Here is a 17,092-nt window from a genome sequence, read left to right on the forward strand (position 1 = left end):
ATTTCTACTGATTCCTTATTTGCGATTCGCTAATTGCTAATCGCAAATAAGGAATGGCTTTCCCATTCAAAGGCCCATAGGAATGAATGGGGAGTAATTCCTTATTTGTGAATTGCAAAAGTGCTGCAATTTCAAGGGTGCCAGGGTGTCCAAAGAACACCCTGTTGCACCCCTGAAATGGTAATGTTCACTGGTGTTGCACACACACATGTCCCAAGTACATGTGTGTGTGTAACATACAATTTAGAAAAATGCACTAAAGTGCATATTTCTAAGTTTTTGCTATTTACCACGTAGTTTGACTTTGCAATAAATAGCGGCCCCAGATTGCGAATTCTCAATCTTGGAATGGTTCATGCATTGCATTTAGGGAATCGAAAATTGCGATTCCTTAAATGCAATCGCAATTTGAGAACTCGCAATTATTTGCAATTTCTTAAATTGCGAGTGCTTGAACCCTTGATGCATCTAAAATGCCATTTTTGCGGGCGCAAACAGCCGAATTTTGTGATTCGCACCGTTTGCGCTCGCAAAAATGATTGATGTATCTACCTGTAATTCCCCTTGCATACTGGGGGTCCCTGGGGGCCAACTAGCCCACCAGGAACCTCCAGTACGCGCCAGGGGGCTGCATTGCAGAGAGGAGTAATGAGGTCATGCCCCTTTTTACATCTCTCTGCAACGCAGCCCCCTGGCACGTTTGCAGAGGGGGAACTAATTCCCCTTGCATACTGGAGGTCCCAGGGGGCCAACTAGCCCACCAGGAACCTCCAGTATGCGCTCGGGAAGGTACAGAGTACAGTACAGAGTACTGTACTTCGTACCCCGCAATTTAAAAAAAATAAATACTTTTTTTGGGGCTTGGGGGTCCTTGTGGTACTCCCTGAGCAGGCCTAGGTGGTCAGGGTGTTTCTCTACCCTGCCCCCTTTGCGTGTTTTGCAAGTTTGTTTCACTGCTTTCTTATGCCTCGGTACAGTACAGTACGGTACTTCATCTATAGATATATCTATGATTTTACTTTTGATTTTCTCAGGAACTACTTAACAGATTTACACCATTTGAAAAAAAAGGGTAATCTGCAAACCGAACTCTACCTTTTTGCCAAATTTGGTGTAATTCCGTTCAGCACTGGCTAAAGGTCCCTATGGAAAATTGCATGGGGAAAACTTGTTTTTGGACCCCCCTTTTTTCTCAGCTCCCATTTCACGAATCACCCCCAATCTTTCAGGGAAGGAGCGGAGCGGAGCAGACCATTTTCTTGGAGAATTTTGCGTTTATTCGTCGACCGTCACCAAAGGTTTTCCAAATAGAATGTTGCGGATTTCCTATGGAAACTAGGTCCTAACTATAACTACCTACTGGTGACTGCCAGTAGGTAATATATATATATATATTAAACATCTTTAAACACAGACCCTGGAGTGCGAGTCTCTTTGTGTGGCTGCAGCGCGGATGCAAGCTGTCAGCCCTTTCGAAAATATATATATATATATATATATATATATATATATATATATATATATATATATATATATATATATATATATATATATATATATATATATATATATATATATATATATATAGATATATATACAGATATAGATATATATATATATATATATATTTTTTTTTTTTTTTCTGGTTTCGGAAGCAAATTTTGAAACCTAGACTAATCGCTGCAGTCCTTAAGAAGACCCTGTCTAAAGTTAGCAGGTTTAACATGTGAATACTTGTGAAAATTCACAGCATTAGAATGGTGTGGATTGTGACAACATTTTTTAAAAGTGCTTCCGATATTGTTTTCATGGATTGAGAAAGGGAATGAAATGCTCCTATTCGTCATCAGAAAATAAATTAAGTGGTTTCTCCAAAGAGAAATCTAATGTTACTAAGGCGAAAAAAACGGGTTGAGAAAAGTGCAAACCTGCAGGTCGACTTCTGCAGAATCCTCCTACTTTACATGTAAGATAATTAGCTTATTACTGGAATGTTATGAAAGTCATGGATTCTCAAGCTTAATTTAAGGAAATGCTGTGATTACACAAAATTTGAAAATCTAAGTCAAATTAGACATAATTCTATGCACCTAGGTTTAACCATTTTTATTATGAATGAACGTTTAGTTTGCAGTTTACTGAATACAACTGTTTGGGATGTATGGCTCATGGAACCTACCCCTACTCTCTCTATATATAAAGGATCTGTTAGAATAAATATAAGAGAGAAATATAAGAGAGCTGGTTGTGAAAAGACTGCACAGTTTATATCCTTCACACTTTCCTTCTACAGTGTATATTTGGATGTTTTATATCTTGATAAAAAAAGTGTACTACGCTTAAAGGAAATAGTCTATACCAGTCTTGACAAACAGATCTTATAGTAATATTTCTGTGTTTTTTATAGCTTCAAACGGTTCAAAACCCTAACAATTGATTTTTAATAAAGTATGTAATTCAAGTTTCTCACTCTTTTCAGACGGCAAATTCGCTGATGTGGGCCATTTTCAATCTTTCTCGAAATCCTAGTGCTCAAAGTAAACTTTATGATGAAATACAGAAAACGTTGCACCCAGGAATGTTTCCCACCGTTGAAACATTAAAAAAGATGCCATTCCTGAAATCCTGTTTGAAAGAGTCAATGAGGTATAGTTCTTAACAATAACTTTGAAATGTGGGTTTCATTTTCGAGGTTTCATCCTTGAGTAGAGAAAGCTGTGATTTTTAAAAGGAACATCATATTCTTTCCCAGGCTGACACCTACAATCCCCTTTACAAGTCGAACATTAGAAGATGATGCCAGTGTTGGTGGATATCTGCTTCCCGAAGGCGTAAGTCTTAGTTCCTTCTCTCTAGAGTATTCCTGGTCTTTTACATTCAGCCTAATTCTCTATTGTGGACTGTTCTGCACTTTTCTTCCTGATAAGTGTGATATCTGCTTTTAATCATCCATGACACATCTGCAATTAAGACAACTTTTCATTTAATGTATGCGTAACTTGCATGTGTTCTATTTCAACTATAAAGGAGGATATAGAGACCATGCTAAATTTGCAGCCAGAAAGGCTTTTAAAAATGAAAATAAAACTAGAAAAATCAAATTGAAAGACTATATTGATAGTATGAAAAGAAAGGCGATGGAAGGGATATCATAATTAGAAATGTTGAGCATACAAGGGAGTAGCCCTTCTTAAACGCATGAATGAAGGACAAGAGGAGACTGATAAGCTCATGTAAAGCCCGGAGGGCAACACACTTGCCTGATAGGTCAGTGGACCCTAAAGCTTCTGCACCCATGGCAGAGAACTGACTTCCATATTTAAAGAGCTTCACCAGGTAGGTGAAACTTTTTCAGACAAATTAAAAAATATTGCCCTTGATATGTAGGACTTTTTCTCTCAGGATGTAGGGGACATTATGTGTTTTTGAACACAGAACCACCATGCCTTCTAGTGAGGCAGAGGATAGCGAAACAAGTGAGGTTCACCCTGTTGTAAATAGATGGGTGAGTGTCACTGTGAGCTGGTAGCAAAGTGGCAGATGGACCACCAGGACAAGGGATTAGACTAGCAGAGACTTACAAAACCCATTTCATTCCCATCTCCAAACACAGTGGGGAACCAGAAGATTGACGGACTGGAACACCCGGTAATCTGCACATTTCTCACTGGAAGAACGCAAACATTAGACATGTCACCACACCCCTCAGAAGCACAGGAACTTATTTGCGGAGTCACTCAGGGCTCCTTACTCAGCCTGACCCTATTAAACATAAAGATGACCCACTAAGTAGAACGTCATCTGGGCCCACAACATCAACATTGTCACGTAATGCAGACAACATGTAACTGATGCTATCCTTCTCAGACAAAACACCCAGCACCAGGAACAAGTTCATCCCTTTCATTATCAAAGTGGCCACTCTTATGAAATAGAACTGCCTCAAGCTGAACACGGACAAGACCTAAGTGGTGTTTTTCAGGAACCACGCATAGCCGTGGGACCAAACATGGTGGCGAATAGATCTCGCACTTACTCACACCTACTCACACGCCTGAGGCACAAACAAGAAACCTTGAAATAATTATAGGCAGCAAACTGGACATGTCCAACCATGTAAACGCAGTTGAATTGTCCTGTTTCAGTACCCTGGAGAAGAAGAGGCTACTGAAAAACATCAGGAAAACGGTCACCCACGACCTCATCACCAGTAGACTAGACTACAGGAACACACTATACACGGGAATAACCACCAAATTCACAAAAAGAGTCCAGATCATCAAGAACACAACAGCCAGTCTAGTCCCAAATCTTCCAGGCCTGGCCCACATGAGACATCACCTAAGGGAACTCAACTGGCCCATGATACACAAGCATGCACACTTCAAGCTCTACCTGCACATACAAAGTACAAACTACTTGAACAGTTGTGTAGACTTCCATTATCCTTCCAGGCACATCCACTTTGCTGGACTCTCACTAGCACACACTTCACGCATAAACGAATATTAAACAAGAGGTCGTGCACCATCATACCTCACTCTTAAAGCAAAACATCAGAGCCTCCTCCTCCCTTCTTGATTTCCAAAAGAAGCTGAAGACCTGGTTCTTGAAGTAAGCCCACCTGAGGCTAGCCTCACATACCTGTTCAGCACCAGATACCCTCACGGGTGATAGCACGCTATAAAAATAACACTAACATACCAAACTACTCAATTTCTTTCATGATCGATTAATTAAAATCATTACATGTGGGTGCCCGAGTTTAGGCCTTTACGCAGAAGTAAAAATTAGCAACAATTTTTTAGCAACAAGCGGTCACGTATATGTTTATATTTATTTTTGTTTAAAAATAGTATGTCGCCATATAATAAAAATATCAAATATTTAAAAAAGATATAATTACAAAAATGAATCAGCAAAATGTTGCAAGCAGGTATATTAAAGTGCGTCTTTAGTTCTGAGGGAGTCTGAAAGGGAGGTGCAAAATGTTTCTTCTGCTAGAGTTTCACAATTACAGTTCATTTTCTCCCCAATTAGCAGTGGTGTATATGTCCGGATCGCGCTCTTGACTTAGTGTCTTGTTTTCACTAATGGTCTTGTTTCTGTTCTCAGGGTCAGTTAGTCGCAGCTTGGATGCTCTTCGACTGAAGTTTGCCCATTCCTTTCCGTAATCTGGGCACTAAGGTCAACAGTGTGCAGCACGGCTCAAATGTTGTAGATACATTTTTCTAGTCTTGCAAGAGTTTGTGCAGTGTTGTTGGTAAAGCAGAGGTCAGATACATCCTTGCAGTGTCTGAGGTCTTTGCCTCTGCAGAGTGGGATTAGGAGGCAACGTCCATCCTTGTCAAGGTGGGGACAGCAATATAACAGATGTAGCCAGGACTCTTGATGGTAGTCACAGAGCCTACCAGATGAGTGCACATCCCTCTGGGCCCAAAGCAGGATGAAATCGGCAATAGGAAGGACAAGCAGTCTCATGTCCTGGTGTGATTAGACTTTTGGCTTCTAGATGTTTTAGCAAGTCTGCAGTATAAAGTTTGAAGAGTAGTGGGCTAGCAAGTTGTTTTAAGCCATTGTGTGTGAAGATTTTTTCAGTCACTGTCATGGGGCTGGTTTTCACCCTGACCCATGTCCCATGATGCAATAACATTATGGCTGCAAGGAGTTGGGTGGGTATCCCCCAGGAGCTTAGTTTGTACTATAGAATTCCTCAGTGGGCTCGGTCGAAAGCGGCGCTATAGTCCATGAAACAGCAGAATAGTGGTGGTTGTTTGTCCCATGAGGCTCTACTTAATAGTTAGGCCAGAACCAGTATATTGTCTGTAGTTGAACAGTCTGTTCTGAATAATGACTGGGTGCGGGGCAGAATGCTGTTTTCGGCTACCCAGGTTTCCATTTCAACCAGTAAAATGAGGGCATAGGCTTTGGCTTTGATGTCCAATAGGGCTATCAGCCAATAGTTAGCTGGGCTCATTCAATTTCCTTTTTTGTGGATTGGAAATAGGATGGATCATTGCCAGGTTGGGAGGAGAGCTGCTGTGTAGAAGGCATAGTTAAAGAGCGGCGTGAGGAGCCCTGTCCAAAGTGTTTGGGCTGATTTAAACACCCCTGCTGGTATTCTGTTGGGTCCTGGTGCACCATTGTTTTGCACTTGTTTAATTATTTTGACTATTGTGGCTTCTGAGATTTCAAATGCTTGTGTGTCCCGGAGATTTGGTGTCAATGTGAAAAGCTGTGCTTGTGTTCCAGCTGTCTTGCTGCTGTAGAGTTGTTTGACATATTTGACCCATACACTGTCTGCTACTCTGTTCTCCTTGGACTGACCATGGTTACTGAGTTGGTTGACGTTCTTACAGAATAAGGCGGTGTTTGTTTCTTAAGAAGGAGAAATTTGTTTTGCCACTGTACTTCTATCTGTTTATTTTTTTGCTCCCAGGCTTTTTTCTTATACTCGACTCAGAGGGCAATAAGATCTTGGCCCTGTGAAAAATTCACACTTCTCCTCCTTGCTTTCAAGGGCTTTCAGAGCTTCTGCTTTATTGCTGACGTCTCCTTGTCTTCATGGTACTGGGGGACAGTTGATTGAGTCTGCCACCGGCATTTGTGGACAGTCGGGTGCCCTTCAGTACCAGTTGTAAGTCGACTTGAATGTCAACCCAATGTTCCAGGAGTTTCTCCAGACTTCATATTGAAGCTAGTTCTTCGTTGGTTGCTGTCCAAGTGGTTAGTTTGGGACCTAGGTGCGGGGTCCAATTTATTCTGCAAAGAGCTTTGTAGCATCCCTCCCCTGTTGGTTCTCCGATTATTGTGTACTGCAAGGCGTCTTTTGTATTAAGTCTGAGTATTACTCTCAGGAGTTTGGGATCACTCTCTTCTCTGTCACTACCATAACATAAGAAATTACCATGGGCCAAGCCAGGAATAGCATGGAGTTTAGTTGTGTAGAGTGGATTAGCGCGGAGTTCAGAATCATAGAGTGGAATAGTGCAGAGTTTAGTAGTGTAACATGTAGTGGTGTAGATTTCAGTGGCATACAGTGGAGTAGCATAGAATGGTGTGGTGTAGAGTAGTGGAATATAATTGAATGTAGTGGAATACAGTGCAGCGGCATAGAGTGATGTGGCATACAGTGGATTGGCGTTAAGGGGAGGGGCATACAGTGGAATAGTGTAGAGGGGAGTTGAATAAAGTGGAGTGAGTAGATTTGAATAGAGTGTAGTGTAGTAGAGCATAATAGGATGGAGTGGAGTGGTGTAAACTGGAGTGGCATAGAATGTAGTAGTGTACAGTGGAGTACCACAGTAAAATAGCGTAGAGAGGATTGGCATTTATTTATTTATTTATTTATTTTTGACATTTATAGAGCGCAGCAAATACCCGCAGGCGTCTCGGTGCTAAAAATTCTTCTGTTTCCTATATGTAGTCACTGCCTCACTGATTAAAGAGCCATGTCTTTAAAAGTTTTCGAAATTGGTGGAGTGAAGGACTCATCCTGATGTACAGTTCCAGAGTTTGGGTGCGGCCACTGAGAAGCGGCGGTCACCCCAGGACACTGTTTTTGTTCCTGGGATTACTAATTGATGTAAGGTAGAAGAACGTAACTGTCTGCAGGGTATGCAGGGTGTTAATTGGTCTTTGAGAGCATGCGGTCCTTGGTTGTTGAGTGTTTTGTAGACTATACACAAGGACTTGAACTTTATTCTATTATGGATCGGTAGCCAGTGGAACTGCCTGATCGTATCCGAAATAGGACTGAACTTAGCGGTTCCTGAAAGCAGGCGTGCTGCCGCGTTCTGTATGGACTGTAACTTTTGTGTGACCCTGGCCTGGGCGTTGAGAAATCAACCGTTACAATAGTCTAACGATGACAAGACTAAAGCACTAACAAGTGTTTTAATTGCTGCATCAGGTAGAAAGGGGCGAATCTTCCTGATCATTCCTGGCATAGAGTGGAGTGGCATTCTGTGGAGCAGTGTACAGTGGAGTGTCATACAGTCTCATGTGGTAGATACAGTCTAGTGGTGTAGAGTGGAGTGGCATAGAGTGGAGTAGCATAAAGTGAAGTGTTGTAGAGTGGAGTATAGTACAGTGGAATAGAGTAGAATGGAGTAGCATGCAGTGTAGTGGTGTACAGTGCAGTAGCGTACAATGAAATATACATTGGAGTGGCCAGAAGTGAAATGGTGTACAGTGGAATAGTGTAAAGTGTAGTGGCACAGAGTGTAGTCTACAGTGGAAGAGCATATAGTCGACTGGCATAGAGTGGAGAGGAGTACAGTAGAGTGGCATAGAATGAAGTGGTGTGCAATGGAGTGGTGCAGAGTGGAGTGGAGTATAGTCTAGTTGCAGGCAGTGGAATAGCAGACAATAGAGTGGAATGGAGGTGAGTGGCGTAGGCTGGAGTGGGGTACAATGGAATGGCGCCGAGTGAAATAGCATAGAGTGGAGTGGTGTGCAGGGGAGTGACATAGAGTAGAGTGTGGTAGAGTGGAGTGGCACAAAATTGAATAGCGTACAGTGGAGTGGGGTAGAGTGGAGTGGTATAGAGTAGAGTCACGTACTGTGGAATAGCGTGCAGTAGAGTTGTGTATAATCAAATGGTGTACATAGAGTAGTGTGATGTAGAATGTAGGGGAGTAGAGTACAATTGCATACAGTGGAGTGGCGTAGAGTGTAGTGCCATAGAATGGAGTGCCATAGAGTGGAACAGCATGCAGTGTAGTAGTGTAGAGTGAAGTGACGTTGAGTGGAAAAGCATTTAGTGGAGTGGTACAAAGTGTAGTGGCATACAGTGGAATAGAGTAGAGTGTAATAGTGTAGAGTAACCCTGGGCGTAGGACTACGCATCGCACGCGTAGTTTGCTTAGCTACATGAATTGCACATAGCACAGTGCAAAAACGCAAAGCATTACGGGCCTTTTTTGCTTGCTCGCGGTCCTCAACATCAAGCGACCGCGAGCGAGCAAAATAACATCCCAGCAAGACTTTTTCTTCATTGTCGATCAGCAACATCAATTTGCCGATCGCGAGCATGGAAAATAAACCTCCCAACGAGATTCTCAATGTGGGGAGGTCAGGTTTCTAATTGCGAGTGGTCACGTATGCTCGAGACCGCTTGCGATTAGAAACTACCAGTCCGCGTTGAGAAGCCTGCTACTCGAGTACAAATCTACTTGAGCTGCAGAAAATGACTGCTTGCACTGTGCAAGATGCGGGTTGCCATGATTGCACAGTGCGGACAAGTATCCAGCATTGTGCAATCAGTCCGAACAGCATTTTGCACAGTGCACTACGTAGTTCGCGTAGCTATGCGTAGCTTGCATAGTGCGAAGTGAACTTCACGTAGCTACGCGTAGCGCTACTACATGATCTACGCCTAGGGTTAGTGGAGAGTGGAGAGGCATACAGTGAAGTGACGTACAATGCAAAATCAAACAGTGGAATAGAGTTGAGTTTTGCGGGGTAGAGTGGAGTGGCTTAAAGTGCAGAATCGTAGAGTGGAATAGTGCAGAGTTTAGTGGTGTAGATTGGAGTGGCGTAGAATGCAGAGGCATACTGTGGAGTGACATAGAGTGAAGTGGTGTAGAGTGGAACAGCATTGACTGTAGAGGCATACAGTGAAGTGGCATACAGTGTAATACACTAGAGTGGAGTGGAGTGGTGTAGACTGGAGAGGTGTACAGTGAAATAGCGTTAGTGGTGTGGCATAGAATGGAGTGCCAGAGAGTGTAGTGGCATACACTGGAATAGCGTATAGTGGAATGACGTTCACTGAGGTGGTATCCAATGGAATAGCATAGAGTCAAGCAGCATACAGTGGAGTGGTGTACAATACAGTAGTGTCAAGTGGAGGGTGGTGGAGTGGTGGAGTGGTGGAGTGGAGTGCTTTAAACTGGAGTGGTGTACCGTGTAGTGGCATACAATGGAGTGCCATAGAGTGAAATAGCATAAATTAGGTTGGTGTTACGTGAAGTGGCATACAGTGGAGTAGTGTAGAGCAGAGTGGCATAGAGTATAGTATAGTAGAGTAGAATAGAGTGGAGTTGTGCAAACTGGAGTGGCGTAGAGTATAGTAGTCTACAGTGGAGTGCCATACAGTAAAATAGCGAAGAGTGGATTGGCATAGAAAGAAGTGGCATACCAGGAAGTTGTGTACAGTGGATTATTATACAGTCTAGTGCTGTACAGTGGAGTTGCATAGAATGGAATAGCAGAGAGTGGAATAGCAGACAGTGTTGTGGTGTACAGTGCAGTAGCACACAGTGGAATAGTGGAGTGGCGTATAGTCGAATTTGGTAGAGTGGAGTGGTGTACAGTGGAAGAGCATATAGTTGATTGGCATGGAGTGGAATACAGTGAAGTGGCGTGGAAATAAGTGGCATGCAGTGGAGTGATGCAGAGTGGAGAGGTGTAGAGTCTAGTTGAGGCAGTGGAATATCAGACAATGGAGTGGAGTGGGGCGGAGTGGAGGGGCGTAGACTGGAGCGGCATTGAGTAAAATAGCATACAGTGAGTGATGTACAGTGGAGTGGCGTAGAGTAGATTGGAAAAGTGGAGTGGCATGTAATTGAATAGCGTACAGTGGAGTGGGGTAGAGTGGAGTTGCGCTGCGGAATAGCGTACAGTAGAGGTGTGTATAATAAAATGATGTACAGTGGAGTGGCATAGACTGGAGTGAGTACAATGTAGTGGTGTAGAGTTGAATTGCCTACAGTGGAGTGGCATAGAGTGTAGTGTGAGAGAATGGAGTGTCATAGAGTGGAATACATTGACATTTAGTGTAGTAGAGTGTAATTGAGTACAGTGAATAGCATGGAGTGAAGGAATGTACAATGGAGAGTCAAACACTGAGTGGCGTACAGTGGAATGTCAGAGAATTCAGGGGCATAGAGTGGAGTGGTAAACTTAGACCAAAAGTATAACTTTACTACCTTTTGGTAGTCTCAAAGGTAAGTCGCTACTAGTAAAGTTAGACTTTTGGTCTAAGTTTACCTTTGTAAATAATGAAAAGTAGTAAAGTTAGACTTCTGGTCTAAGTTTACCTTTGTGAATACCGAAAAGTAGTAAAGTTAGACTTTTGGTCCAAGTTTATCTTTGTGAATACTGAAAAGTAGAAAGCTTACACAAAAGCGTACGTTTACCTTTGCAAATGATGCCCTAATACAGCATGGAGTACAGTGGAATAGTGTACCGTGCAGTGGTATGCCCTAGAGTGGTGAAGAGTGGAGTGGCATAGATTGGAATGGTGTAGAGTGAAGTGTTGGCAAGTGGATCTTCTTACTGTGGAATAGCGTAGAGTAGAGTAGCGTATAGTGGATGGGCATACAATATAGTGGTGTACACTGCAGTGATTTAGAATGGAGTGGCGTAGAGTGTAATAGCATACAGTGCAGTAGTTTAGAGTGGAGTGACTTAGAGTAGATTGTGGTAGAGTGGAGTGGCATACAATTGAATAGCATACAGTGGAGTGGGGTAGGGTGGAGTGGTATTGTGTGGTGTGCAATAGCATGCAGTCAAGTTGTGTATAATCAAATGGTGTACAGTGGAGTGGCGTAGACTGCAGTGAGGTACATTGTAGTGTCATAGAGTGTAGTATTATAAAATGGAGTGTCATAGAGTGGAATAGTGTAGAGTGTAATGTCTTAGAGTGGAGTTTAGTACAATGGAATAGGATTGAGTGAAGTAATGTACAGTGGAGGGTTGCCTACTGACTGGCGTACAGTGGAGTGTCACAGAATGAAGTGGCATAGAGTGGAGTGCTATAGAGTGGAATAGCCTAGTCTGTAGTAGTGTGCAGTGGTGTGCCGTACAGTGGAGTGGTATACAGTGGAGTAGTGCACAGTAGAATGGTGTTGAGTAGAATAATGTGTAGTGCAGTGGCGTGCAGTGTAGTAAAGCAGAATTGAGCACCATATAGTAGAATTGAATAGAGTGGAGTTATATAGAGTGGCATGTTGTACAGCGGCATAAAGTAGACTACTTTAGCATACAGTGGAAAGGTGTAATTTGGTGTGGATTGAGTGGTATAAACTGTAATACCATACAGTGGAGTGTCATAGAGTTGAGTGACATACACTGAAGTGGCATAAATTGGATTGGCGCAGCCTGGAGTACAGTGTAATAGTATACAGTGCAGTGATATACACTGGAGTGGTGTAGAGTGGAGTGGCATAGACTGGAATGGCATAGAATGTAGTGTTGTAAAGTGGAGCAGCCTACGGTGAACCAGCAAATAGTGGAGGGCCATACAGTATAGAGGCATACACAGCAATGACAAAGAATGGAGTGGTCTAATAGCATACAATGGACTGATTGAGAGTGGAGTGGTTTAGAGTGGAGTGTGGTAGCGTGGAGTGACATACAGTGGATAAGAGTACAGTTGAGGGGCATAGAGTTGATTAATACGGAGCTGAGTCGATTAGAGAAGAGTGTCATAGAGTGGAGTGGCGTGAAATTGGGTGAATGGATGTAGATCTAATGTGCCAGAAATATAGATTATGAGATGTAAGCGCTAATTATTTGTAGTACGTGTAAATAGTGTAATTATTGTTGAAATCATATGTGTTAAAATAGTTAGTAATACATTGTCCCATAGTATACGACAATAACATTGTGGTATACTTGAGCACATGCCAATAAGATAGCAGTATCAATTGGCTAATTGCGGTTAGGGCCTTATATATAGGGATATATTAGGTTTAATTGTGGTCCCAATATAAAAGTGATAGTGGTTAGAGAAATGTATTTATAATTTTCTATATATTTTCCCAGCAGTTTAGGGAGAACTGGGCTTAAAAATAAAAAATAGGCATTGTTGTCATTTTTAGATAGTACCCTTTAAACATTTTTGTAAAGATCAAAATATGTTAAAAATTGAAAATTCACTGTAGTATACTATATTAGTATATTAAAGTGTAGCACAGTGTATTTTCTATTTATTAAAGTATTTTTTTCTTTTCTTTTTTTTATTACTGCAATATTCCTGAGGCAGTCCCGCATAGAAACGTACAAATATTTTCCCTACCTATTACCCCTTTAATAAAATGGTAATAGAGGAAAACTATAAAACTTAATACTTACCTTTATCTGTGGGTGAAAACAGAGAACAGAGCCAAAGTGTACCTAAACAATATGACTGCCTTTAACTTTTGTGAAGGCAGTCATCCACTAATCACATAATGACTTGTCATCACTATGTACTGTGGAATCTCTGTGAAATACCTAAAAAAGTCAATTAAACTTCTCAAATGTACAGCAACAACAGTTATCAATAAAATAAAATGCTGTAGAACTTTAAAAACATTTAGCATACTTACCTTGTCGTACCCACAGGATCATCTATGCACCATAATTTGTAATCCTGACAAATGTCATTGAAGTCCGTCTGGGCATTGTGATGCTACGCGTAAGGACAAATTCTATGGAAACATGCATTGATGCCTAAAGCATTTTGGTATCCCCCTTCTAACTTTCCTTCCACTTGCCCAATCACTGTAAACCTCTCCATACTGCGCTAATATAGAAAAGGGAATAGGTCTGGGAAGTTGAATATATATATATAACACGGTTATCTGGCCTCGGGACCAATATATGGCAGAAGCAGAAAGACATTTGAGCCATGAATCTTGCTACAGGAAAGGCAGTTTTATTGACATCTTGCGCCACAAAGAAAAAGTGCATAAAGATCTTAATGTATGGAGGCGTGAGGGTCTTTTGAGCAAACAAGAACTTGCATTCCTGAAAAATGACTTTCCCATTACCCCTTTCTTTTATTTAATTCCAAAGATTCACAAGCAAACCACTCCAGTGCCCGGCCGGCCTATCATTTCGGCCCAGGGCAGCTTGTTAGAATCTGTTTCACGTTATGTGGATCATTTCCTGCATGAGTTTGTGGAGGCATTACCCTCTTATATCAAGGACACGGGACATTTTCTATCTAAAATTAATGATATTGTTTGGGACAATGAGTCAATTCTGATAGCGCTAGATATAGATTCCCTTTATACTAGCATAGCACATCAGGATGGACTGAATGCGGTCAAATACTTTCTGAGTAAACGTGATATTGCCTTTAGTCAACATAGCAATATGCTTCTAAAAATGTTGGATCTTTGTTTAAACAACAATTATTTCCTATACAATAAGGAAGTTTACCAGCAACTAAGAGGAGTGGCCATAGGGGCATGTTTTTCCCCCACCTACGCATGTCTTCATGTGGGGTGGTGGGAGGAGCATGTCCTCATGGGGTCACTCGCAACCAAGTTTCCCAACAAAATAGTTCACTTCTGGCGGTTTATAGATGATATCTGTATGGTATGGAGAGGGTCTGTGGAATCAGCTACTGAGTTTGTGAGGGTTATCAATGATAATCTTCTTAATCTTAAATTCACATCACAGATCAGTAAAGTAATGATCCAATTCTTGGACGTTGAGATCTATGTCCAGAATGGGAAACTCCAGACTAGACTTCATAGAAAGCCCACAGCGGGCAATTCTATATTGCACGCTGGAAGTGCGCACCCTGGTCACCTCGTGAAAAGCATCCCCTATGGGGAATTCCTTCGTATTCGTAGGATATGCAGTTCGGAGGCTGACTTGTTGAAATGTCAAACTGAGGCATTTAAGAGATTCATTGCCAGGGGCTATCAAACCACTGCTCTCAGAGAGGCCCTTAAGAAAGCAAATGAGCTGAACCGAGATGAATATTTAAATTCCACCACAGCCATCAGGACAAGACAAGAATCTCTTTCTGAGGTCCCTGAGAGAATAAACATGATCACTACCTATAACAGTGAGGAGAGGAAAGTGAAAGGCATTTTTAAAAAACATTGGCCCCTATTAAAAACAGACATTAGTGTGGCCCCCTTACTTCCAGAGGAACCCACAATAACTTTCAGAAGGGCACCCTCTATGCGGGATGCCCTGGTAAGATCTAGCCCAGAGGTTATTCCCAAAAAAGAGGGATTATTTGAGAAGTCAGGTTTTTTCAAGTGCGTCTCGTGCAGAGCCTGTAAATTTGGTGTTTCCACCAAGGAGTACATATCTGCATTTGATCCATCTCCCATTGCGATAAAGGGGCATTACACTTGCCGGTCAGACTTTGTAGTTTATGTGCTCCAGTGTACTTGTGGACTCAGGTACGTTGGGAGCACCAAGCTGCAAGCCTTTAATCGCATACTCCAGCACCTCAGAGCGATAGTCAACTCCGATGAAAAATATCCGGTCGCTCGGCATTTTGGCTTGGTCCATCAGAAAAATGTAAATCATTTAAGCTATTTCATTGTTGACGGAGTCCCCAAAAGTATCAGAGGGGGTAATAGAGAAAAATGTCTCAGACAGTTAGAGAGCAAGTACATTCTGCTTTTAGATACGAGGATCCCTAATGGATTAAACACGGGGGAGGACCTTCATTGTTTTTTATAACATCTAGTTATATAAATTTGACACATACTTTTAGGATCCAGCCTTCCAGCTTTAGGTGGTATTTAGCCTCCTCGCATCCGAATATCAGCCTGGTTTGACTCTGGAAGCACATTCCAGAATCGACTAGTTTCAATCCATTTGGATGTATTTCCTTATATCTATCTGATGTGTTAAGATTATTGTACACATTCACTGTCTGTGTTTCATTTCCCCCAACATAATTTTGCCTGTACTGTCATGGAGATTGTCATATTAATCTTTCATTTTAAGAGGGTGTGTTTGATCCGCTCTGGGCTGATATTTCCAGTTGACACGTAGTATCCTTATGGGGGATTGTTAAGGCACTATGTCTTAATATGGGTTTCCCCCTATATACCAAAATATGTAATATAATTTTGGGATACTAATTTTCCATTCATGATAGTCACGTTGTCGAGATAGGGTTCTCGGGTAGTCTCTAATACGAGTCTACAAACATGTAAACCTCCTAATACGGTGTAACATGGTTGGGCCTGAGTCTTTCCTCACAATTTCCCGATTCACTTTTCAATATTTCGGCCAGCCACATATGAGGTATTAGGGGTCAGGGATCTGACTCCTAAGTTGGCTGAATTTGCACCTTGGCACTTTATATTTTTTGCACTAGGGTTTTTTGCACTTTTGGGATTATAGCTGTTAACACTAGCACTTTAGCGGGCAACTTCAATGGTAAATAATGATTTTGTGCACTATCATCCTGTGAACAAAGGATTCAAATATCGAATCAATAGTGTGTATATATATATTTCAACAGACATGAGTTCAACAGATCTGCAAGTTGTAAATATTGTACAGATGGATATATAAATCGTTGATAAATTGTATATATTCAGGCAATGTATTATTTGTACACCTAGATTAATTTCTAATTGTATATATTGACTTATTAACCGTTGTACATATGGATCTGTTTTTCACTGTGGATGAACTACAATTTAGTGTTTTTTCAGTTTCCATTACTTTGTACGCCCTGCTTTTGTTGTTAATTGGTCACCCTTTATAAGCAATTTCATTGGTTTTGTTTGGCATGTGATCAAGGTCACCGTGCAGTGACCGAAACGCGTCATGCTGGCGATTGAGTTTGAATAAACCACTGTGAATTTACTCTTTGCGCTGTGGAGTGGTCTGTACCTGTGGGTTTCGTTGAAGCAGATCGGATTTCTTTCCATGTGCTGATGCAGCGGAGCAGGATTGTGAATCGTATATATATATATATATATATATATATATATATATATATACTAGCAGCCCGCCTTAGCGTTGCCTGGGGCAGAAGGGGGCTGGGGGCAGCATTTCAGGCTTGCGTGCACTCCCGCCCCGGCCCCCGCCCGCCACGACATTGTCTGTGTCCCGGACAATGTCGTGGCGGGCGGGGGCCGGGGCGGGAGTGCACGCAAGCCTGAAACGCTGCCCCCAGAGCCTGAGCCTTACCTCAGCCGCATTTGTTCAGGGCCAACCTCCCTATATATATATATATATATATATATATATATATATATATATATATATTCACTTAAAAAACCATAGGTTTCAGGCCTTATATAGTCAGGAATTAGCTTTTAAAAAACCTTTGAAATTCACTCAAAAAACTATAAGTTTTAGGGGTGTTATAGTTAGCTGGACATTT

The 17,092-nt window shown here is 41.7% G+C and overlaps 1 protein-coding gene across 1 annotated transcript in view; it reads left to right on the forward strand.

The window, feature by feature from the left end:
* Window positions 1-17,092, forward strand: part of LOC147723126 (1,25-dihydroxyvitamin D(3) 24-hydroxylase, mitochondrial-like) — a 162,213-nt gene that overhangs the window by 85,829 nt on the left and 59,292 nt on the right. The window contains exons 9-10 of the mRNA XM_086967450.1: window positions 2,480-2,646; window positions 2,753-2,831. Of these exons, the coding sequence (XP_086823576.1) occupies window positions 2,480-2,646; window positions 2,753-2,831 (246 nt within the window). The remainder of the gene's footprint in view (window positions 1-2,479; window positions 2,647-2,752; window positions 2,832-17,092) is intronic.

The sequence above is a fragment of the Lissotriton vulgaris genome, chromosome 4_1 (assembly GCF_964263255.1).
Source record: "Lissotriton vulgaris chromosome 4_1, aLisVul1.2, whole genome shotgun sequence".
NCBI classification, from domain to species: domain Eukaryota; kingdom Metazoa; phylum Chordata; class Amphibia; order Caudata; family Salamandridae; genus Lissotriton; species Lissotriton vulgaris.